This window comes from Schistocerca cancellata, chromosome 6, assembly GCF_023864275.1.
Source record: "Schistocerca cancellata isolate TAMUIC-IGC-003103 chromosome 6, iqSchCanc2.1, whole genome shotgun sequence".
Classification (NCBI taxonomy): domain Eukaryota; kingdom Metazoa; phylum Arthropoda; class Insecta; order Orthoptera; family Acrididae; genus Schistocerca; species Schistocerca cancellata.
In genome coordinates this window covers 161974064-161998868 of record NC_064631.1, presented here as the reverse complement: position 1 = coordinate 161998868, position 24805 = coordinate 161974064, and the positions used below count along the sequence as shown (strand labels likewise).

General features: G+C 43.7%; 1 protein-coding gene across 8 annotated transcripts in view; it reads right to left on the bottom strand.

The window, feature by feature from the left end:
- LOC126191207 (protein grainyhead-like) overlaps nucleotides 1–24805 on the bottom strand; it is a 324436-nt gene that overhangs the window by 194902 nt on the left and 104729 nt on the right. For all 8 annotated transcript variants that reach the window (XM_049932006.1, XM_049932003.1, XM_049932008.1 and 5 more), the window contains exon 2: nucleotides 20464–20766. In XM_049932006.1, coding sequence (XP_049787963.1) covers nucleotides 20464–20705 — 242 coding nt within the window. In that variant the 5' untranslated portion in view covers nucleotides 20706–20766. The remainder of the gene's footprint in view (nucleotides 1–20463; nucleotides 20767–24805) is intronic.

Below are 24805 nucleotides of genomic sequence, written 5' to 3'. Positions count from 1 at the left end.
CTGAGGAGAAATAATAATCAGAGCGGGCGCAGTGCGTGTGAAGTAGGCTATCCGGAGGAGAGAGTGCGAGGCAGAAGGCGGGTATGAAGGTCCGGGAGACGGGAGTGCATAATTCAGGGGGCGATGTGTGTCGACGACCCACGCGCTGCCGCGATGCCGGGCGTGCCTCTGCGCTCGCGCGTGCGTACGTTCGTGCGTGTGCGTCAGTGCGTGCGGAGAAAGGGCGGAGAAAGCGCCCCGGCGGCTGTCCACTCGGCCTGACCCCGCCGTATCGCCACTCGCATCGCGTCGCGTCGCGCCGCAGAGAAAGCCGCCACCCCGGTGTCGTCGCCGTCTGCTGGACCAGTCCCGCATTCTGCTCATCTCAGCACGGGGCTCTGTCGGCGCGCGCCACGCCTACCTCACTAACACGAGCTGCCGCCGTGTTCGCGGCTGCCTATTACGGAGCACACCTCGGCGCGCAGCTCGCAAGAGAAATGGCCTTCCTCACGCCAAAGGTCGAGGGCAAAATTTTCGAGAGCCAGCTACCGACTAGGCCCTGCGCTTCATAAGTCTACCATAACGGGAATACGGAAAAGATATCTAGGGAGGGGGGAAGGACGCACTGGAGGCACGCAGAAAGCAATTCCTTCTCACCCGTTATGATGGTGCCAGAAAGATAGTCAAATGTGTAGTTTGACACAGAGTTTGCAGTGTTAGAAGCAAAGACTGAAACATAAACGGGAGAAGAGGTAGTGTTTACCATCAATCGTTTGCGAGTCTACAGAGGCGGAAGATAGGCTGAATTGGGCGTGGACGAAGGAACTGGCCTGAATGCGATTTTCACTCTGCAGCGGAGTGTGTGCTGATAAGAAACTTCCTGGCAGATTAAAACTGTGTGTCGGAACGAGTCTCGAACTCGGGACCTTTTTCCTTTCGCGGGCAAGTGCTCTACCACCCGCGAAAGGCAAAAGGTCCCGAGTTCGAGTCTCGGTCCGGCACACAGTTTTCATCTGCCATGAAGTTTCAAGGAACTGGCCTATTTGATGGCGGAACCAAACCAAGGTTTTAAGAGTTGCTGTCGCAATGTTCAACTGTTGAGCAAGCTTACAGCAACTACTTCCATAAATACGTAGTAATGATAAAATGACACAGAAACTCAGAACTTGATTTCTGATCATCTGCCAAGTACTGCAGTTTCCTTTTGTGCCCCACGCACCCCTAACCCACGCCCAGCACGAAAACATCTCTTGTGACGAAATGAAACGCTTACAGCCGGCATTATGATTTTATTTCTTTTGTAACTACCAGTTTCGGTTCTTCGATGCGCCATTTTCAGGCTGCAGTTGATACTGAAGGGTTTGACACGATCCCTGTATATACCGCACCAGTGGCCAACATAACTGGTTACGCAGACTAACCGAAAACGTAGGTGTCAGCACTCAAACCATCAATTGGTGATTGAAGCGGCGAAACTGGTAGCTACAAAATAAATAAAATCATAAGGACTGCTGTAGGCGTTCATTTCCTCACAATAGGAAACGACCGTCACCCCAAGACCTCCTGTCAAACCGATAGACATAAAAAAAATGACAATATTTCTTTCTCAAATATAACAGTGAAACGGTAAGTGCATAAACAAAATATTCACAAAGCAGCAAAGAACCTAGTATATCTAGCAAATTCGAGATAGAAGTTTCTTTGACACAAGGAGCATATAAGCGTGGGCAGTAGTACAGGATAGCCAAGACAAATCTGACGTGGAAAATATTTCATACTCCTTAAGATAGGCAAACCAGCTTACATCGCCCACACCTGCAGCAGATGTTGTAATTTGGGTTGCTTATCTTATGGAGGATGAAATATTTTCGAGACGAGTATTGTTTTATCAACCCTGTACTTTTCTACTGTTGTGTACCGGAGAATGTCTTTACGAATTGAAAAACATCAACAGCGGGAAATGGGGACTTCTCGCAAGTTCAAAAACACGGACCACTGGAATTGCGGAGTTAAAGTGACTGGAAGAATCGAAGAACGTAGTGGGAGGGGGTACGAATAGAAGAATAGTGAGGAAAGTAATCCATGGAAGATCTTACGAGAAGAAAGGAGAGGTTAATAGGAACGTTTTCTGGCATCCAGAAATAAACTGACACTGCACGGATGAGTAGAACCGATGAGCAGCAGGGGTGCACAAAGGCGAACGTGGAAAAATCATTACAGATGATATGAGTTCAACAGTAACAGAGATAAAGACATTAGCTCAAGGGTGGAGAAGACTGAGGTCAGTTTCAAACAAGTCAAATGATCGATGACTTAAATAAAACACCCAATGACGCGAATATTCACAGAAGAACGGCTGGACGTGTTTATACACCAGACACAGGAGACGAATACAGCGAGGACTCTCGGTCTACAACTCTGAAAAATATGGAAGGTTTTTTGTGGGTCCTGAGGTCACAGTGATAAGAGAGGTACCCATTTTACGTGCAACGAAGCAAGTAATATCGCGAAGATGGGGATAGCATCATGTAAGATGATCTGATACCACCCACGCGAGTTAGTATGTTGAAATGATGAACAGCTAAATAACACATTCTCTCTCGTCTACACAATCCACCGAGTTAAATATTGCGAAAAACGTTATGCCTCAGCACTTTGTAAAGAAATAGAGGCATTTCTTTGCTACGAGTTGTACAAAACACATTTATCAGCATTATTTAAGTCTCTTACCAAGAATATTCAGGACGTTTTGCATACCAGCAGTGCCCCTACACCGTGTGGTTTTGTATTACTTTTGGACATTCTCCGAACGAAGTAAGGCAACATTTTGAAGACGCCATATCAGTTCGATGCCATGTCAGTTCGATGCACCGGTGTAAAAACGTTGTGAGGGTGAAATTAAAATGCGTGTTTACGGAACCTGTCGGCACATTTGAAGGCAAGACACGCCACGGCCATGTATGAGGAGGGGGGTGGGGGCGCTAATGCGCTGACGAATTCCTGGCCGGCGCCGACAGCTTTAGCGCCGCAATTAAAGCTCGCCTTGCGTGGCGTGGCTGGACCAAGCCGCTACCGCCCACGGCGAAGCCGGGATCCCACTGAGGGAACGCGTGCAGATGGCGCTGTAAATTTCTTCTCGAGGGTCACATCTCCAGTCCCCGAACGTAACCGGCAGGCCACTCCCTGTTAAGTTCTCTCTCTTTCTCTCTCTCTCTCTCTCTCTTTCTTCCTTTCTTTTCATCGTGGTTTGGGCTTATTCAACCATATAGGCAACAACTTCATACAACGATACATTCAGATACGGACTTTCTCGAAAAAAGTAATAAAAGTGAAGGTCCACCTCGTACTTGTTTGTCAAATAGTTTTTATTCCTGTTGTCTCACCGGCCGTTGTGGCCAAGCGGTTCTAGGTGCTTCAGTCTGGATCTGCGCGACCGCTACGGTCGCAGGTTCGAATCCTGCCTCGGGCATGGATGTGTGTGATGTCCTTAGGTTAGTTAGGTTTAAGTCGTTCTAAGTTCTAGGGAACTGATGACCTCAGATGTTAAATCCCATAGTGCTCAGAGCCATTTGAACCTGTTGTCTCCAGGAACACTGAACCCATTAAGATACACACGTATACGTTTGCAGTACCAAGTTGCAGCAACAAGTAGAAGTGAAGCAGTTTTTGACAGAAGCTCTTTCATCTGTGTAATGCTTTTGGAACAACAGCCTTTATTGCTTTTCGAAAGGGATGTAGAGGAACAGCTTGTGATTACATTCCATTGTTCATTTTCCACCAGAATAAATTTCCGTTGCTCTGTCCACTAAAAAAAAAAAATTATAGGCTACACAAAAAACAAGCAAACAGTATGACAAACTACTTCTTACACAGGTACTTACAAGGTGAATATGTACGCAGCAATTTGTGCTCTTGAAAATGAGCCAAAGCTGGAAACTGTCTCTGAGTATTTAATGAAGAATTTATTTTAAACTAGCAGTGTGGTGAAAATGAAGTCTTTCTTTGAACGTGCAAACTGCTTATCTATTCACGTTTTGTGCAAGGGGTGCTCCACGGATTTCACGAACTACAAAAGAGAGAAATGACTGACAAAAAGATGCAGTATGAGTTTATTAATTGAAGACTAATTTTTGTAATAGTTATACCTAGTCATCGTAATCAAATCACACTGCCTTGCTCTGGTGAGGCATTATCCTCATTTATCCTGAAGCACTAAGCACTGTACAAAGCTTTAGTATATGTTTCCTTGGTTTGCTCCGATAGTAGCAAAACCAACCCCGACTACTAGAGCGTTCATTGTCGCCCACCATTTGTTATCTACAATTTCGAAGTTGTTACGACTACATTCTGTATTACCTAATTATTACATGTTTATCTGTTTGCCGTTGTATCTCCTCGTGGCGGGCAATGATTCGTGCGCAATCGTTGAGCGGTCTATACTCAGGGTCAGTTTTTCGTGCACCATCCTGTACTACGAAACTGGGGAAGATGACAATAAGTACATGCTTCTTGTATTTTTCTCCAACTTCGTAGAATTATCAGTGTATGCAGAATACACAGGTACAATTTAAAAGTTTTGAGCAAAGTTTTCTGCTTCACGGTATGCGATGACAGTGGCTTTCTCTAGCAAGCCAGTACGAATTTATCATTATTGTCAGCAGACTGTTTACCGCTACTGCGAGACCCACCTGAAGGAATGACAAAATTTCTCTCTCTTATACTGAAACTCTCGTCGATACTTGCCAGCATTTTTTCGTTCTCAGCGTTCTGAGTTTCTTTCTTTCGCATGATTTCTCATCATACCAGTATGCTTCATTGCTTTTCATCTTATAACATGCTTAAATATCCTGTAGTACTAAACAAGTTGGGCCGATCACTGCTCAATTACCTTCGCTAATCTTCACATTGATTTCGATGTCCCAAACTATCATTTTTTTGCGGTTAACACGAATATTACGAAAATCAGGGAGGAACATCAAGACTACGGAGGACTAAGAACCATGAGGCCTTTTTTTTTTTTAATTTATACAGCCATCCTGACAGTGGAAGGACGATACGACACTGTCTTTCGACAATTCAGAATATTCATTAGGGTCAAGCCATAGCCTGGTGCGAACTAACATGGGCTTGGACATGTCATGCGACGCCAAGCAGTTTTTGTGTCAGTTATGACGATACGAAGGGAAACACAACACACAGTCCCTCGGTGCAGAAAATCCACAACCCGGGCGGGAATGGAACCCGGGCCCCATCGTGGCGGCTTTCGCAAATTTTGCTGGTTCTTGGAACGTGTTTGGTGAAAATATTTCACTAACACTTCACTACAGCAAGAGGGCAGCACTGACGATGTTAGGATTATCAGTGCTAGCCGTGAATAAATAAAGTGCTGTTTATTATGGGTTATGCCTACTTTTTTCGTTATTGACATTTTAACCCTCCCCTACACCCCATATGAACTGAGGGTGGGCTTATCAGCCACGAGCATTGATAGGCAACGAAGATTATAGAAAAGTAAAAAATATAATTATTTAAGTTTTAAAATAAAAAGATTAATGATGGACAGCTAAAAGGACTAAAACTAAGCACAGCACTTTCCCTTAACATCTGTCTACTTCTTTCATCTATTTAGATTACTACGACCCCAATAACTACGAAAGCATGTTTCCCATAACAACAAAGACGTCAGCTCCGATGCATTGACTGTAGGGAGCGTACTTCCTATTTCGAAATCGCGAACTTTTCCTGTAAAAAAATAAAAAAAAATCCATTGGGCGTGCTGGAAGAGGAGTACGTACTGGATTGTGGGGGTTAGCATCCAATGAGGCGGCAGGTAGGGGCCCCCTAGTAGCGCAGCCCTGTGCGGTGCGCGACAATTATTCCCCAGCAGGTAGCCGACCCGCGGACTTGTATGTATACATATACACTCTAACTTTATCTGAGCATCTTTGTAATACGATACTGATACCCATCATCGCGCGAACAATCGTCACAATGTGTGGCCCCCCGCTTCCCCCCCGTCAGCGGAGCTTTATTCGAGCCGCACCCTCATCCCGGCGCTTTTGAATCTCGGAACGGGAGCACGGGTGCCGCCTTATAAATGACATTAGCATGGGCCGCCACAATGCGAGACGGGCGGGCACGTCGCCACCTCCGAGCGCCTCGCGCGGGCGCGCCCCTGGCGGCAACGGACGGAACCAATCCGGCGGCCTTTCTTTCCCTTTCTGTGCCGTAATCTTCCTGAGAAGATGCCACCGTTGGCGGAGGCGCATTTGCAGAAACTCGCAGCGTGCTCCCTCCGCCAAGCTTCGAGTAGTCTGAAGGCCAGCACTGAACCACCCAGTTGCAAAAATTAAACCATCATAAATCCAATGTCATATTTCATCTCACCTAATTATTTCCATACCGATGGCACGATACACTCTGAGGGATTAGGACGTACTCGTTCATACACATTCGTTCGTTCATTTCAGTTTCCCTTTTCCTTATTGTGTGGCTTATTGGCTACGTTTTTCCTAAACGTCCCTGTTCCATCCCATTTAGTATTTGATTAAGACTTTGATTTATTTTCTAATTGCATCCTTTCTCTGTATGTGTTAATTTCGCGTTCACCCGTTCTTCCGAACTTCGTGTTGAGATTTACCGGCTAGGATTTATGTGTAGTACACACTAATCGCAGAGTCTACGCAACTTTGCGCGGCTAGGTATAAGATGAAAGCAAGGCCGTGTCCTAGGAATGCCGCCACAGGTGGCGGACGCTGACAGCAACAACCGTGAACGCTGCCACTTCTGCCAATGAGGTACAACACGAGCCCAGCCTTCGGTTGCCCAACCGCGTTCGTCGGAGTCGCTTTGAGCCGCGCCGTGACGAGAATTTCTGACGGCGCCCGCAATTAGCGCTTCCGATCTGAGGCCATCTCCCATCCTGAACTCCTTCCCCCGCCTTTTAATTTGTCTAATTGAAGAATTACTTGCGCAACCGAGGAAATTGCGGTGGTTATCTGCGCTGTCGAAACGCTTCGACTGCAGCTAACAAGAATGCCTGAGAGAACACAATTGCAATCCCACGACCTTCAGATAAAATTTCTGCGCGAAGTTTTGAATATTTTCAGCAGATTATTCTCTGTGATGGCAGACCCAAGTGGCGTGATGGCGATATTTATCACCCTCTACCCAAATTCTCGTGCGTACAGTCGAGTATTCTTTGAGTTCACACCGCCACTTTTTTTTTGTCTCTAACGTAATTTCTCGCGGGACATAGCAGTATGTTTCATTGCTTTTTCATCCGCTAAAATGCTTAAATATGCATTACTACCATAGAAGTTCATTTCTTCTCCTGAGATACAGCTTACCTGGAAACGTCAGACATACAAAAATGGTTCAAATGGCTATGAGCACTATGGGACTCAACTGCTGTGGTCGTAAGTCCCCTAGAACTTAGAACTACTTAAACCTAACTAACCTAAGGGCAGCACACACATCCATGCCCGAGGCAGGATTCGAACCTGCGACCGCAGCGGTCGTGCGGTTCCAGACTGTAGCGCCCTTAACCACTCGGCCACTCCGGCCGGCCATGATGTTGTCACATGATAAGAGTGGTCTGAAAATAATAGGAAGGATAATCAGGACTGAGATGGACTAAGAAAATGAAAACAGTACTGGCCTTTTCTTGTAGAAAATGTCACTAACACTTCACCGTAGCAACAGCTGCCGAACAGTTGTTAGTTCCAGTACTCGCTAACTTTCACTGTCTGGTTCAGGTAGTCATAAAAGTGATTATAATATAGAGTGCTATATAGCAGAAGAGCGAGAAACAGCTAAAAAAAATAAAACACCAATTTCGCAGACATATGGAAATGTAGAGGAAACTTAACTCTGGTGTAATAATTCTTCGAAGAAGCTGTTTCAGATTAGTTCGGTTACTGGCGTTCGCTACGATTGTTGACGACTTATTTTTCATTTGTAATGCAATGTATGTTATTATTCTGTGTACTAGGCGAGCTAGAAACAGATTGGATTGGAAGACGTAATTAGGAATATAAAGCAAACGTCTAGATGCGACGTAACCGGGCGGTGGATGGTATGTAGACCCTCGGAAGTTCTTTGCTGGATTCTAATAGATAAGTGAAGATCAAGACAGTGACTGATTGGAAGCTGGACAGACAACTTCATGAAGAATGCGAGTTCAACATGCGTCTACAGCTAAAGACAGTAATTCACGAACAATTTGGGAGAAAGGCTTTATCCAGCAATGGCTGTCAAATGGCTTCTACTGCTGCTAAAGATGACTGGTACCAGATACTGACTTCAGAACAACCGAAGTATTTAAGATCTGATTTATTATCACGTACAACGAAATTTTTCAGATTTAATGACAGCAGATGAGTAGTTTGAGTTTTCCAGAAGCTGGACCATTGTTATCGTATCACAGCAGTAATAACAGCATTCTGTCCTATTGATGTTGACATATTGTAAGAAAATGTGAACAGAAAAGAAAAGAACAATATCATTTTGTACACATGTGCACACATCCGATGTGAAATTCACGAGGGCAATATTTTTGCTGCGTAAGCTGTTTTATTTCTGAAACAATCGCTTTATTTCGTCATATAGATATCAGCTAATTTCGCCTTCTTTGATATTTTCAAATTACCTCTGCTACTTCTATCACAGTAAAAAAATCTGTAAACATATAGAATCTTATAGCCCACTGATCTATGTGAGAAAATATTAAGGACGTCATCAGATGTCGCTTCCTCCGCTCAGACATGTGCAATGTATGTAAAAAAAGTTTCATGGTGTTTATTTTCGAAACGCCACAATGTTGCGCAGACTTGACATGGACATTCAGCTAAGTTCTTCTCTGACAATTATCTTCAGAGTAGTCGACAATAAATGAATGAGAGAGGGAAAACAATCGAATGAAACTCCCAGTTCGAGGATTTACTACTCCAGTGTAACGAAATGGTGCTAAGATCCACTTCTAAGCCGGCCGCGGTGGTCTAGCGGTTCTAGGCGCGCAGTCCGGAACCGCGCGACTGCTACGGTCGCAGGTTCGAATCCTGCCTCGGGCATGGCTGTGTGTGATGTCCTTAGGTTAGTTAGGTTTAAGTAGTTCTAAGTTCTAGGGGACTGATGACCACAGTAGTTAAGTCCCATAGTGCTCAGAGCCATTTGAACCATCCACTTCTAAACATGTGCCAGTTTTCGTGACTAGTGAAGAACAATGAGCTTACGATTCAGCATATAAGAATTTTTGACAAAAGTAGCCAGTGTTAACTTCTAAATAGGAGCGTTTAGCAACGAGCATAAGAAATGAAATGAGCGTAAGGCATTGTTGGCTGGGAGGTCCCATCCGGGGACGTTCGGCCGCCGAGTGCGAGTCTTATTTCAGTCGACGCCACATTGGGCGACTTGCGCGCCGGAGATGAGAGGGAAATGATGATGACAACACAACACGCAGTCCACTAGCAGACAAAATCTCCAACCCGGCTGGGAATCGAACCCGGGCCCGCTGCATGGGAGGCAAGCAAGCACGTTACCATTCAGCTTAGCAGGCGCACAACGAGCATATGAAGAATAAAAGGAATCCGAAGTGCGATGGTATCAAACTCAGCCAAATTTTATTGACATTTAAACTGAAATATTAAGACAACGACTAAGTTTACAAAACAGTAGTATAAAGAAGGAGAACCTTTTCACTAAATTTTTACTAGACTTTGACCGCAATCGACAGCCCAGAAAAATTTTATTGACAGTGACAACGGCCGCGGAAGCCTGCGCTTAAAGGAGAACCTTGATTCGATATAGTTTGTAAACAGATCGGAGGCCGCTCAACGAATTATTTTGTCCTTCGGCTATTGCAAGGCCATATACTGGACAACTTCGCGCTTTACGGACCAATCAAAAAAAGAAAAAAAGAAAAAAAAAGAGCGCCAGGAAAGATAACATACAGCGTATAGGTGTCACTAGGTATAAAACTTACGGCAGTGTAGTTACGTAAGTCGCACGTCAGATGATACACTCACTTATTTTGTTACAGTGCCGGATTTAAAAATGAATTCAGGCGGACGTTTAAAGGAAATTCTGTATATGCGGTATTTTTACGCGCGATAACGTGTCTCTTTTTCCGTGCTGAAGGTATTCCAACATGAATATCGCCATTGGTTAGAAGCAACAAACTGTCTTATTTTTGGTGGTCATAATAAAGCACAGAGAGAAAATAAAATTGCTTTGGTATCGATCAAACTCGAAATTTAATTGTAAGGATATGAAAAAGGAGAACAGAGAAAATTTAGATGTGAAACTCATAAGACTTTAGCACTACTACACAAAAATGTCAAACAATAGCGAGAGACAAACGTTAAACAATTATCTGAGCAGATGTCAACAGAACAAACAGAATATCTTTGAATCGTCCAACAAAATTTACATAACATGAAATACTCTCTTCTCTCTTCCATTCTCTGAGACAATAACCACATACACAATTACGGAACCGTATTGCTAGCGCTTTAGAAATCGAGACTTCAGATTTTATCGAAGCGTGAACAGGACAGATGAAAAGTGGGAATTTTTTTCAAGAAGGGATGTTGATGAAAAGAAAAGAGAGCAGTGCTGGAGTATCCAACAGTACTGCCATTACCAATTTAGGTGGAATGTAGCCAATAAAGTATGTAAATCATAAAAGAAAGAAAAATGTTATTCAAAGAGATACGAAAGCCAAGATGAAGAATTTTTGTGTTCAAATACGAGAATCTCATACGTGCTTCAGTTAAGATACATAAAAAATTATACAATCATTGTGTGTAACAAGTTCCGACATATGGAAATGAGACATGGACTTTAAATGGGAAAACTGTTCAAAATTGTAGGTAGTTCCGCAAGGAATCGAGAGATGCATGTGTTGATATTTCACCGACAGGCACAGATAACATATAAATGGAGCATCCAACAGACGGGAGTCGAAGCTGTAACTAAAGCAGTTCAGAATCTATAAAAATTCACCAGCAGGAATAATAATACAAAATTTTCTCTCACTTGGGATTTAAAGTCACAAAGGGATTACGTCTGGGATGCAGCCTATTACCGACACTTTGTAAGATATATGCAGAGAAAGCGTTGGTAAACTGAAAGGAAGAAATGTAAGAACATAGGCATCCCAATAAGTGATAATTCTATCTGTTTACTAAAGTTTGCTGACGCGTTACTAATTCTGCACTAAATGAAGAAGACATTGAATATATCTTGAGCAAGTGATCAGAAGACAATAAAAATGAGGCCTTCAAGTCAACATGAATTAAACAAAATAATACATGTCTGGCTTTTGCTGGCGAAGTGACCTTACCGGCAAACCACATGCAAGAGGATTCTACTCAACACCAAGCGCTACATTCTACAGCAGAGAAAACAGGATTGATCAACATCAGAAACACCGAATTAATTGCCAGCATTAAAGCTGTCAGTAGAACTATGAGAACCAGCGTCAGCAAGCAAAACAAGATCCGAAACCTTTCGTATGATCTCAGTGAGACAGTAGCTCTCGAACAAGGAGAAATCTAACTAGATAGAACATACTGTGCCTGCAGAAAAACGTATGACTCGAAACATTTATCGATGAATATCAAAGTAAGACGAAATAGCACGGTAGTCTCATCAGTTCTGTATGCAGCAGATGCATATCCCTAACCAAGAACCCCGAAATTACAAAATGGAAATTCCTGCAAAAGATGGTGAGCGATGATGGTACAAACTTAACTGCGAACTCTACCAGCAAAAAGAAAACCTCGCCGATACAATAAGAAGACGGCGATAGCTCTTCATGGCTATCTGTACGCAGTCGCCCCCACACTCTGAGCTACAAGATTTTCGAAGTAGCTAACGAGGTTAAAGCCAATGGTTCTTTGTGGATCAAGCAAATAGAGAAAGATCTTTCAAAACCTCATATTAGTCGAGAGATAATAACTAACAGGGGTGACTACCAATTAGCTATTGAAACCAGACTCTTCCTAATACCCCTTACAGAAGTTAATCGCAGTGAGACCATGAGATGGTCCGAGGAAGGAAAGACAGTTCTGTAGAAAAATGAAAGAATAGTAGGCTAACAGAAAAGCTCAAGGTTCTATCAAGAAAACAGCTACTAAATTTCACCAAGAACACGAGAATTGGCAGGCAACAACAGTGCAGCAAAAACCTAAGCACCGCAGTCCACAGAGGGCCCAAATGAGCTAAAAAATTACTACAACATTATGACATATGAGTCCGAAGTACGCACATTTAAATTTCAATTAATGGAAACATTGGTGGCATCTGAAGGACTTATGGAGATAGTTTGCAGGGAAATCCAGGCTGGGAAGGGTCAGGAAGAAAATGCATGTCACAAGTTCGATTATTGATTTTGAGGGAGACTGGACATACGAAATGGATGGCAGAGAAGAGATTGCCACGACGAATCATGGAATGGGAACCGCCAGTAAGGGAAGAAAATGGAAGATCACCTGCCACATGGATACAGGGAATTCGGGCATTAATTAGAAGAAATACTGAAGAAAATTTATCGACTGACAGGCAAAAATGTAGGAAGAAAATTAAATGTAATGCATACTCGTGGTTTACCGGTAAATGTAATTACTTTGTAAAACCGTGAATAATAATTATGAAAATGAAATGAGGGTGAATAGGCGAATGGGTGGCACATACACCAAGAATGTTGTTTGCTGCATTTCAGAGATAAGAAACGACCAACCTGGCTCCAAATAGAAGGCAAGTAGATGACATCAGAAAGCAAGTAAGAGCAATATGGATGTACTAGGCGATAACTACAATGCATAAGTGTATCTAGAGGACTGCTCCATGCAGGTGACGTCAGATGAGTGATGGGATACGCGATGGCAACTAAGATAAGTAGTCTTTTGTTATAATTATTTTCTTGCGAAAAAACAGGGAGTCCCTTTTTCAGTTCTGTGGTGGGTCCCTCGTCTGTTATTCAGTGTCAGAGAGTTGCAGATTGCTGTGAAAATGACTACGCTTTCATAAAAGCGTGATACATTTTCAGTAAGAGCAACAATAACACACTAGAATTTTACGATCAGCTACTGTAACCAAGATGGTGGATCACCGAGTTATACAGAAAGTAAAAACGGACTGTATTGGTATGTTGACGTTCGGAAACGCCGCAGAATTTTTGTTTTCGTCTCAAGAGTTATGAAATGGAAAAAAAGAGTCAACGTACACTTTAATACGACCAGCGTCTCGAACGAGGGTCTTTTGCAGTATAAGAGACTACCACTTAAAGTTGATAGTTGTTTGTATGCATCACACAGAGATAACATGCGAGAGAGGTGATATAAGCAGTGTTTGGCAGGCAGCTGAAGTACCTTTCCTCTATTTGCATTCCGTTCCGTAGATCACAAAGTGTCTCGGCGAACAATGGGGGAGTACAGAATCGAATGCGCATGCATCCGCGAAGTGTTCCGAACGTTCGTTCCTCCCACGACTAGGCCATTGGCAGGACGCGAGCAACAAACACCCGTTATCCCAGAACACGCGCCAGCCGCAGGGCTGGGACCGTCTTCCTGATGTCATCTGGAGCGATCGACAGCGAGCACCGCGGGGAGCCGCGAACAAAACGGCAGTCGATACCAACGATCCATTGTCGACTTCCGAGAAGCGGAGTCGATTAGGGCGGTGGCGAGCGGAGCCCGGCGGCGTCGGCGAGATGGCGCTCCGATAGCGGCCGACTACCGCTGGGTGGTCGCGGGTTAGCGCTGGCGGGTTTTAGCACCTCGTAAACGCGGCTTCTAAGCGGCCCAGGCGTTTCGCGGGACGGCCGCTCTGCCGGCACGCGGGGGGCTGACGGCGCCTTCCGCGTTGCGAATCAAATGCCCTGCACTGCTTCAGCTAAATTATTTTCAGTGCCATTAAGACAGAGTGGTGGGGCAGGTAGTTTTCTCTTTTAGCCGACCTTAAAATACTGATGGACTTAAAAAAGACTGGAGAGGGATCATAAACTAATTTTCTCTTGAACGACGCCGAGAGGACTATTCGAAGCAACGATGTACACAAATATGGTCAAACACAAGGTCAAACGGAGGAAAGGTAGATGGTGATAGGGTTAAACGCCACGTTGACAACATACGTACGGACTAACACGTCGAGTAGGACGAGAGTAGGGAAGAAAATGAGCCTTTTTCGAAGGAACCAACCCAGAATTCGCTTTACTGGATTTACGAAAACCGCCGAAAAAACTAAAAACCCGGACGGGGATTTCAGTGGCTCTCCTTCCGAATGCGAGTCCAATATTTCCTAGAAGGCATCACGGCCGACGTCTACCGCTATGCCTTTCGTCATTCTGTGTGTGAAGATTGATGAAGTGTTATGTGGGAGGGTTAGAAATGTGTAATTGAGGAGACATCGAAGGTCGATATATGTACCACCTATTACTGAATACACTTTGTTAAGGATACGTTTAGACAGGAAGAGAATAAATAAGATAGACTTGTTATTTTTAAGTAATTGTTATTTTAGATTCAGTGGAGGCATTTGTGCAAGCGATGCTTAAATCACTGGGGGTTATCTTACATGAAAAGTTTGCAAAGGGTTGCTGAAAAACAAAAAATATTCACGATACCATACACACACAACAGGCTTGCAAGCCATTGTGGAATACTTAATCTGCCAGTCATAGACGGACTAGAAAGACGAAATTGTGGAGATGACAAAGAGCGACTTTGTACCATCTACTGTTTTTACACTTTGTTAAGGATGTCAGTAGACAAGAAGAGGACACATTGTATAGATTTGTTATTATTTGGTAAAATTGGAAATTTGTCGTAAGGTCTTATGGGATCAAACTGCAGAGGTCATCGGTCCCTAAGCCTACACCCTGCTTAATCTAACTTAAACTAACTCGCGCTATGGACAGCACACACCCACGCCCGAGAGGACTCGAACCTACCTCCGACGAGGAGGGATGGGGGGAGCCGCATTTGTTGTCATCTAAAGTAAAAGGAGTATGCCACAAAAAGCCTTTGAACACGGATTTGAGAATCTCACATTACTCAGTCGTACTGCAAGTCAGCTGAAAACTGTATTTGCAGAATAACGCATACCTTTCCGTGCAGTGGTTAAGGAAATGTTATAGAAATGCAGACTGTTTTTCTGTCTTGCAGTCCCTGTTATTTGAGTCCACATTATTAGCTACAAATACCATGGGGGAACAAATTGTTTTGATAGTGTTTGTAACCTGCAATCAGTAGTCTCTTTATGCTATGTTCGCGAACTGACCACGCCGTCCATGCTGATCTCCCTTTTCTGGGCTAAAAATATTCTTCGTGAATATTCTTCAAAACATGACACCATTGGACTTTTGTTCATGTTTGCTATTTTACTGGCGAGAACATTTTGTTTTCAAATAACTTACGAGTGTATTGCATTCAAGTACTCATACAAAATATATCTGTAGTTGTATCGGTTCCGACTTATCAGTTATTTTCAGTAGCCAAAGGAACGAATCTTGCAAAAAGTCTGCGCCAGAATATGCTGAGGTTCACCACAAATGCGATGGCCCCAGAGATACTACAACGCAACCTTATTGCAAGATTCCTTCCGTCGACCAATGACTGACAAGTAGAATTCTCTGAAAATCTAGTAATGGTTTACGCTATTATTTGACTGTAGTGAAATTTTTTCTTATAAAAACCGTAGTATGTAGGAGACGGAAAATAAGGAACTAAATAAACATTCAAGTTTCAGTGCAATCAACCGACTCTGGAGGCCTGGAGAGCTATGTCAAATCATTCGAAATATGGATGACTATCGAATAAAGGGACTTTTTGCAATTACTGTCGAGTCTGAGAACTGTTCTGCTACTAACCATTTCTCTCACAAAAAGTTCCACAGAATAATTCTACTAACAACATTCAATGAGCAGTTCAGATGCAACTTGCAATGCAGTCAACAATGTGAATTGATAGGTTTCATGACAGTATCGACGCTCTCTCTGCAGCCCATTTCTCGATAATCTGCCAAAAACAAGGCCTATGCAACGAAACAAATTCACTTGCATCTTCCACGAAGTAGTCACTTCTGGAAGGCTAAGCACTGCGGCCGGGGAGACGCCTGCCTGGGTAATTGAGGACTCAGTGGGCCGCCAGGGGAGCTCCATTCATTTCGCTGCGGTTGGCGCCGGCGGCTCCTTCCCGGAGGCTTCTGGGAAGGGCGTTCTGAGCTCTGGAAGACCGGTTCCTGCGGGAACTTCGGCGCTAGGCACCTGGCAGAGACACGGGAACCCACTCCGCACGCGTTTTTACCGCTACACCTCGCTCGCTAACGACACTCCAGCTCTACACGAGGAGAACTCAACGTTACAGGGGCTCATTTGAATGCAGCCCCCTCAACAAACTGCTTCGAGCAACGTACTCTGGAATCTGTAGCGGTTGCTGACGTAACGTTGGTCGCCATAAAATCCATCCTCTCCTCAGGAATGTCCTCACGTGTTAGAGACGTAATCTGCGTTACTGGGTGAAAGAAGTGTGTGCTCTCAAGTCAGTGAATCAACTGCTTGTACCTCTGCAGAAAGTGCACTGTAAATGCAAGGGAGGTGTACAAGCTGACAGCGAAGCGGGATTCTAGTCGTAGTGCTGTTCTGTTCGGTTCTAAATTGCGGTCGAAGTGACGTTCTGGTAGAAATGAAGGTCGTACCTAAAATAGAATTTTGAGAACCACTTTGCTTCGCAGACCAAGTATATTTGATGGAGTTCGATACTTGTCGACAAAGGCTACGTGAGCTGAAACAGTTTCGCTGATCTAGTATCTGGCGTTGCGTTTATCATCTGCTGTAGAGCGAAAATGTTCAAATAGTGTTATAGAACAACTACAAGGCCTTTGTCATAGCATTCAGTATAAGTATCAAGAGGAGATGTAATAATCGGGTAGTGTGTTATGTAATTCGCCTTGTAATTATTGTGGTATGATGTTTCAATATTTAGGTTCTGTCGGAGATAAAAGGTGCAAATTCCGAGACTAGATCGGAGAAAGTATAGAAATATTCAACTATCTCAAATATAATTTATTATTAGTTAAGAACTCACGGATCGCCTTTAAAACTTGTTTATTTAGGTCCTAAACGTATTTTAATTTCGGTTGCTCAAAGTTACCAAGCGCCAGGATCTGATGCAATCAACACTATGTGGGGCTGGCCCCTTTCCTAGCTCATATACACAGATAATCTCTCGCGTAGCAATTAGTATCGACTGAGTGTAAAAGAAAGGAGAATGGATCACGTCTGTCTGAAACATGGGTCAAAAACAGAGGAACAGAATTTCAGCACAGTTTCCTTAACGTCTGTCTGTTCCAGAAAAAATAGAACATATCATGGGGCAAAAGAAGTTTCTGTCAATCCGTAAGGGTTCAGAGAAAAGTCCTTCGTACGAAACACGATATGTTGCATATACGATACACAAGTAACGAGCTACATTCAGTCTTCCTAGATTTCCGCAAGGCCCTCAACCCCACCTACCCATAAGGAGAATATTTACGTATATGCGAGTAATAGGTCGAATTTTTGACTAACAAAACTCAATGTATTACAGTGAATGCACATATTTAACAGAAAAGCAATCCTGGTGCAGAAGAGTGCAATATGATCCCTAATGTTCTCAATATACACCTTTTATCAGTTAGGATTGAAGGTGCAATCAAATTGTTCACTGGAGACGGTGTTGCCCACAGTAATCGCCGCTGGATGACCGTAATTTATGCGGAAAGACCTACGCAGCACTTCCACTTAATGTGATGAATGACAGGTCTCTTAAAAAATGCATGAACACAATGTAATACTCGAAAGTAAGATACGATTAAAAGATTAGCTTCAAATTTGTGGAGCCTGTCGCATCCAGATCTACATTACAACTCTGCAGTTCGCACGTAAATGCTTGGCAGGAGGTTCTTCGAACCACTTTCGAACCATTCCTCTACCGTTTCACTCACGGAATAGCACATGCGAAAAACAAACACCTAAATGTTACCGTGCTCTGATTTATTTTATTAAGTTGGTCATTGCTCCCTATGCTCCCTATGTTGATAGAAGTCTACGAGATATTTTCGCATTCGGAGGAGAAAGTCGGTAACTGAACGAAATGAGAAATGTCTTTGTGTTCATAATAGCCAGACCAGCTCGCGTATCATACCCTCGCGATAATACAAAACGAACTGCCTTTCTTTGAACTGCTTCGATATCGTCCGTCAATGCTATCATGTTAGGATCCAATACTGCTCAGCAATACTCCACAAGAGGACGGACAAGCGTAGTGTAGGCAGTCTCTTTAGTAGATTTGTTGCATCTTGTAAAGGTTGTGCCAGTAAGATGTAGTCTTTGGTTAACCTTCCTCATATTATTTCTTTGTGATGGTTCCAACTTAAGTCGTTCATAATTGTAATACCTAGGTATTTAGATGCATATTTACATTTGTATGATTTATAGTGCAACTGAAACGTAAGGGGTTCCTTTTTTACTAATGTGGGTGATCATGCACTTTTCATCACCTACAGTCAACCGCCACATTTCCCATCACACAGATGTTTTGTAATGGGTGTCTCAAAAGGACGCCGGATTTGAAACGCCCGTTATTTTTTATTGTTGTTGGCAACATTGTTTTTACATGTTTTGCTAGTGGTGATCATTGGGATTACGTTTAGATACTGACACTGTTTTAAAAGCTAGTGTTTATGGAGCACCGGAATGGAAAGGTACAGTTAGAACAGGGAGTGTTGACTGTGAAAACTCACTACAAGAATGGTGAAAGTTTCGCGGAAACTGTTCGGAAGCTCCGTACTATTACTGAACAACCCAATGCACCAAATGAAGACACAGTTCGTAGGTTGATTAAAAAAAGATGTTCAGCAGTAGACATCAAAAGCAATGGACGCCCTCATAAGAGTCCGGAATGAGGAAAATGCTGTTGCTGTCTGTGATTCTGTTATTGTGAGCCAGGGAAATCTTGTCGCTGTTGTGCTCGAGAAATGCGCATGTGTCCAGCAACAACGCACAGAATCTTAACAAAGGACTTGCACTTATACCTACACAGAGTTCAGCTAACACAGAAAGTTAAATCAGCGGATCACAGAAGCATTTTGTGGAATGGTTACTGGAAAAGGAATGGTACATCATTTTCTCAGATGAAGCTCACTTCCACTTAAACGACTTTGTGAACAATCATAACGCCGCACATGGAGGTCAGAGAACTCAAAAGTAATTCACGAAACGAGACATGCATCACTAGTGAGTTACGGTCTGGTGTGGGATTTGGAGTGGATTCTTAATCGGTCCATACTTATCTGAAAATGAACAAGGAAGGGCTTTCACGAAGAATGGAAGTCGTTATCGTGCGATGCTACTTGCTTTCCTATGGTCCCATTTGGATCAAATGAACATCGAGAATTCGTGGTCCCAAAAAGACGGCGCAACTTGCCACATTTCAAGAGAGACAATCGCTTTGATGCTTGAAATGTTCCAGGACAGACTAAGTTCGTTAGGAGAAGACCAAACCTACCCACCTCGATGTTGCGACCTGGCACTTTTTCCTTTACCAGAACAAACTGCGTAACCTGCTGGAACTCAAACAAGAAGTTCGACGTGTCCTCGGCGTAGTTGATGGGGAAATGTGTGAGTTAGTAGGGAAGGGGAGGATGGTTTTATACTTGTTTCAGGTTTAAACCTCAATATCCTCGGAAGAGAATGGTGTGTTTTGTTTTCTTCTTTGAAATAAATAAATTCGATTTATACCAGCCTCATATTCGGTGCTCTTTTTGAGACGCCCCTTATTAATCATTTTGGGGGTTAACCAACATACACGCCGAAACTTCCTGGCAGATTAAAACTGTGTGCCGGACCGAGACTCGAACTCGGGACCTTTGCCTTTCGCGGACAAGTGCTCTACCAACTGAGCTACCCAAGCACGACTCATGCCCCGTCCTCACAGCTTTACTTCTGCCAGTACCTCGTCTCCTACCTTCCAAACTTTACAGAAGCTCCCCTGGAAACCTTGCAGAGCTAGCACTCCTGAAAGAAAGGATATTGCGGACACATGGCATGGAAACATACACTCCTTCCAGAGTGAAAGGTTAGTTCACGCCCCCAGGCTGTAGCTAAACGATTTCTCCACAATATGCTTTCTTCGAGGAGTGCAGTTTCCTCAAGGTACGGTGGAGAGCTTCTGTGAAGTTTGCAAAGTAGTAGAGAGAAGTGCAGATGTGAGCGCAGGTAGTGAGCCATGCCTGGGGCGCTCAATCGGTAGGTGCAGCTCCAGCGAAAGCCAAGGTTCTGGATTCGAGTACCGCCCGACACACAGATTCAGACTGTCAGGAAGTTGCAAGACAAGCGGCATTTCTGCAATAGACTCTAAGATTCATTCTGGTACTGCGAAGTGATCAGGAATGTGCTGGTGACGTGAAACGGAGTGGAGAAGAGGGCAGGGTTGGTGTACTCACGGCCAGAGGTCGAGCTTGTCCTTGTCGGGCAGCTTGTACTCGTAGATGAAGCCCATGGTCTGGGCCTGGTCGTCGGCGGACGCTCCGCCGATGTTGAGCATGGCGGTCGTGACGGCCGAGAAGGGGTGCTCGTAGTAGGGCCGCCAGCTCGCCGCCGCCGCTGCCGCCGCCGCCGCCTCCTCGGAGCCGGCAGCCGCCGCCGCGCCGCCCCCGGCAGACCCGCCGCCCCCGCCGTCCGCCATGCGGGTCCCGGATCCGGACCCGGCGCGCTCCTCCTCCAGTGACTCTTTCCCGCCTCGCTTCCTGCCAAGACAAACAGGAGACGTCTTTCAGTCGACGAGCGGTTGCCAGCCTTCCGACACTTAGTAAAATGTTCAAATGTGTATCAAATCTTATGGGACTTAACTGCTAAGGTCATCAGTCCCTAAGCTTACACACTACTTAACCTAAATTATCCTAAGGATAAACACACACACACTCATGCCCGAGGGAGGACTCGAACCTTCCCCGGGACCAGCCTCACAGTCTATGACTGCAGCGCCTCAGACCGCTCGACTAATCCCGCGCCGCGACAATTAGTATCAACACTCTGTAGTATACCCAAACTGGGAATCCGAAAGCCTGTGAATTTTTTAATTGTTTGTGTCTCTCTTTCTCATGATTTATTGTAAGATAAACCTAACAAGTCTGTACAACACTTGCCGGCCGGAGTGGCCGTGCGGTTCTAGGCGCTACAGTCTGGAGCCGAGCGACCGCTACGGTCGCAGGTTCGAATCCTGCCTCGGGCATGTGTGTGATGTCCTTAGGTTAGTTAGGTTTAATTATTTCTAAGTTCTAGGCGACTGATGACCTCAGAAGTTAAGTCGCATAGTGCTCAGAGCCAAGCCTGTACAACACTTGGTATAGATTCGATGTTTTCTTAGTAATTTAATTTTTTTTACATGTTCATGCATTTACTTTGGACTATTTGCATTTCGTTGCGTTAAGCAGTCATGCGTTCAACTGGTATAACAGCACTTCAAAGCAGTATATGAAATGGAAACAGTACCCAGAGCGAGTCATCTGTAATAAAATAAACTGTCATAGCACCGACAATCGTCTAAGAAGTAATACCAACTAGAGGAATGCACACTGAGGCGTCATTACTGTTCGACAATAATGTAAAATAAATCATAATTACAATAGAGGGCAGAGTATGCTGTCATTTCAGAAACCTATTTACACGTAAAGGGTGACTCAAAATTCTTACGACAATTTTCTACACTTTACAACTACCAATCAGTAAATAAGTTACATGGGGATTCCAAATTCCTGTTACAATTTTCTTTACATTGTAAGGGTCCAACAAAACGTAGACGGTTATTCCAAAACAAGATAGAATCTTCTAAATCTTATAATTGGCAGTCAATAGATACACAATTATTCCAAAGTTCTTTTACAATCTTCTACACCTTGACAGTTGTAGTAGAGCCATTTTAAAGCACTCTTCCAAGTTTCTAGGCGTTATCGTGAACTATCATTAAGTAACGTTTGGAATAGACGTTAAAGGCAAAATTTAGGAAGATGAATTGTTCAAATCTTTCGCTACTGTGGTCAGAATTCTTGTCACCACTGTCTTCCCTGACTTTGTCATAATATCGAAAATTAATTACTTTATATAGCCTCATTGGCTAAAAGAAATCGAGAGAACATAAATCCAGAGAACGGGGACGGTGGCACGTTTGGTTATCCCAGCCAGGTCATCATCTCCTGAACGTTTCAACTATGGTGACGCGCCGATGATTTTTTTATCAGCACCAAATATACAGCTCCCACAAATGACTCAGGCAGAACTGGTGAACTGACACGATTGGTTTTTTTTTTTTCAATCATAGCAGCGAAAAATTATGTGGTCAGTGCCCAACACAAAGGCACACACTTTTAACACGAATTTCGGATCAGTCTTAATACATTTGTGTGCACCCGAGTCGACAAACTACGTATATGGCGCGTTTAGTCGCTAGACGTATTCGTAAACGTGCATTCCCATTTATTTTGCTGTACATTTTTTTTGGTGCTATATTTGTGTTGTACATCTGTTTTATGTAACAGTGTAGTGTTGAACTTTTAAAGTAACGTATGTTTGTTATCAGATAACACTGCTGACTCTTTGTACATCTGTCAAACGCTTAGGGTATATTATAAGATACATAACTTAACAATAATATTACCAACGTGCGTGCGACCATCCGATCCACAACATGCAGAGCAACGTTTATGATTCACGTCTGCAACTGTCATTCCCAGATTTACGACCTTCAACCGTTTTCAGGGATATGGAAGAACTCAAGTCTCAAAGCGCGACGCGTTAGTAATTGTCCGATACGAATTTTGCTGATTCGCGAATTTTTTGTGAAAAACAAGAAAATTTATTGAGGCTTGAATACGCCTGTTCCGTGTCATTTGATTGTGATAAAGACTTACTATTTGTACACCTAAGAAAAATAAGGATAAAAGAGGAAAGCACTTTTGGTTTTTGGGTTGAGGCTACATGTAATCAACATTAGTTATCACTAGTAAGTAATAACCCAATATAAGTGCACTGCCGGCCGGAGTGGCCGAGCGGTTCTAGGTGCTACAGGCTGGAAACGTGCGACCGCTACGGTCGCAGGTTCGAATCCTGGCATGGATGTGTGTGATGTCCTTATGTTAGTTAGGTTTAAGTAGTTCTAAGTTCTAGGGTACTGATGACCTCATAAGTTAAGTCACATAGTGCTTAGAGCCATTTGAAGCATTTTTTGCAGTGCACTGCAACTTTGGCTTATGATGCAAACAAGGCTCCTTGGGAATAAAGGAGCAGATATGCAGGACCATTTAGACACTAAGGGAAAACGCTCGCTTAGAGTTGTTAAATAATGGGGGCAATTATACATGATAACCGCTCCACCAGGAATTACTACTTGTCGTAGACATTGCTTTCTTAAAGCTGTGCCTTTCAAACCTTCAAAACAGAGTAATAGAGCCGTGCCAGTAGTAGCGGCCAATCCCTTCGGCACTCAGAATCTCATTTGGTTTTTCCGCAGAGGGGCGCTGCCGCCGACATCTCTGCGGTGCAAACAATCGCGCTTTATGCTGTGCGGTGAAAGCAAATCGGCGTCCACACACGCCTGCCCAGTATTTCCTGATGTGGTAGCCTTCCACGAGTTCACTACAGGTCGCTCCTGTGCGGTTTGACCCAAATACGCTACAACTGCATTTCGTCGAACAGTTAACCGCAAGGTACCGGGCTCCGCTCAAGGCAAAGCTCCAACTCTTCCTTTTAAGTCCGTTACAGTCACTGCGTATTTGCACAACAAAATCATCCTTTCTTTGTTATTTTATATCTCTTAATGGTCTCCCGAGGAGGTAATTAGCGTGACAGTTCCGTCTACAAAATAACTATGGTTTAAATGAGCGCCGAAACTACGAAAATACAGGAGCGGAATTGACTACATTTTTCAAGTGGTTATAATGCATTATATGTTTTTTCCCTTTGACATTTACCACCGCGAGATTGATGGGTAGGTTCGTCGATAGCTTTTCTGATGCTAATGATGAAACGAAGCATGTTACTGATTCCTATAAAGAAGGATATCTTTCGCGGTTCGTATCTAAACTTCACAGATGATGAAAGTAACTACTGAAGTCACAAATTTATATTCATAAAAAATACGCAAAGCAGTCGACAGATATTTTCCTACAATCAGAGGGAAAAAGGCTTATAAAGTAATGAAGATATTAACAAAGAATTCCAATGAGGAACGAAAGAGGGGGTCAGAATTAATAGACAGTGTAACCTCATACATTTGTAAGTTATGTTCCATAAGGTGATACATATGCATTCCTGAAGCTCTAAAATGCATACCTTAAGGGCCATGAGAACATTTCCATCTTCGCTTCAGTGAAACACGTCTCTTCTACTGCAAGCTCTTTGTTGTTACGAACATACTACCAAACAAGTTGGCTGGTGCGTTGTATCGTCGGTTCCTACCAAACGACTTGCCTGTCCTACTAGAGGAGGTATCATTCCAACAACGCTTGGAGATATAATTCGTGTACGATGGAGCACCAACCCATTCCCTCCGAAATTACCGAGAACACACCACACAGAGATTCAATGGCAAATGCATTTGTCGGGGAAGTCTAGTACGTTGGCCAGCACGTCCCCCCCCCCCCCCCCCCCCCCGACCTTGATTCTTCGGAATTTTGGTTATGTGGACACTTGAAATCTTTGGTGTACAGAAGCCCCAATAATGACGTACAAACACTAAAAGAACGTTTGATCCCGTAAGACGTCAGACAAAAAATATGTGTTACTATGAAT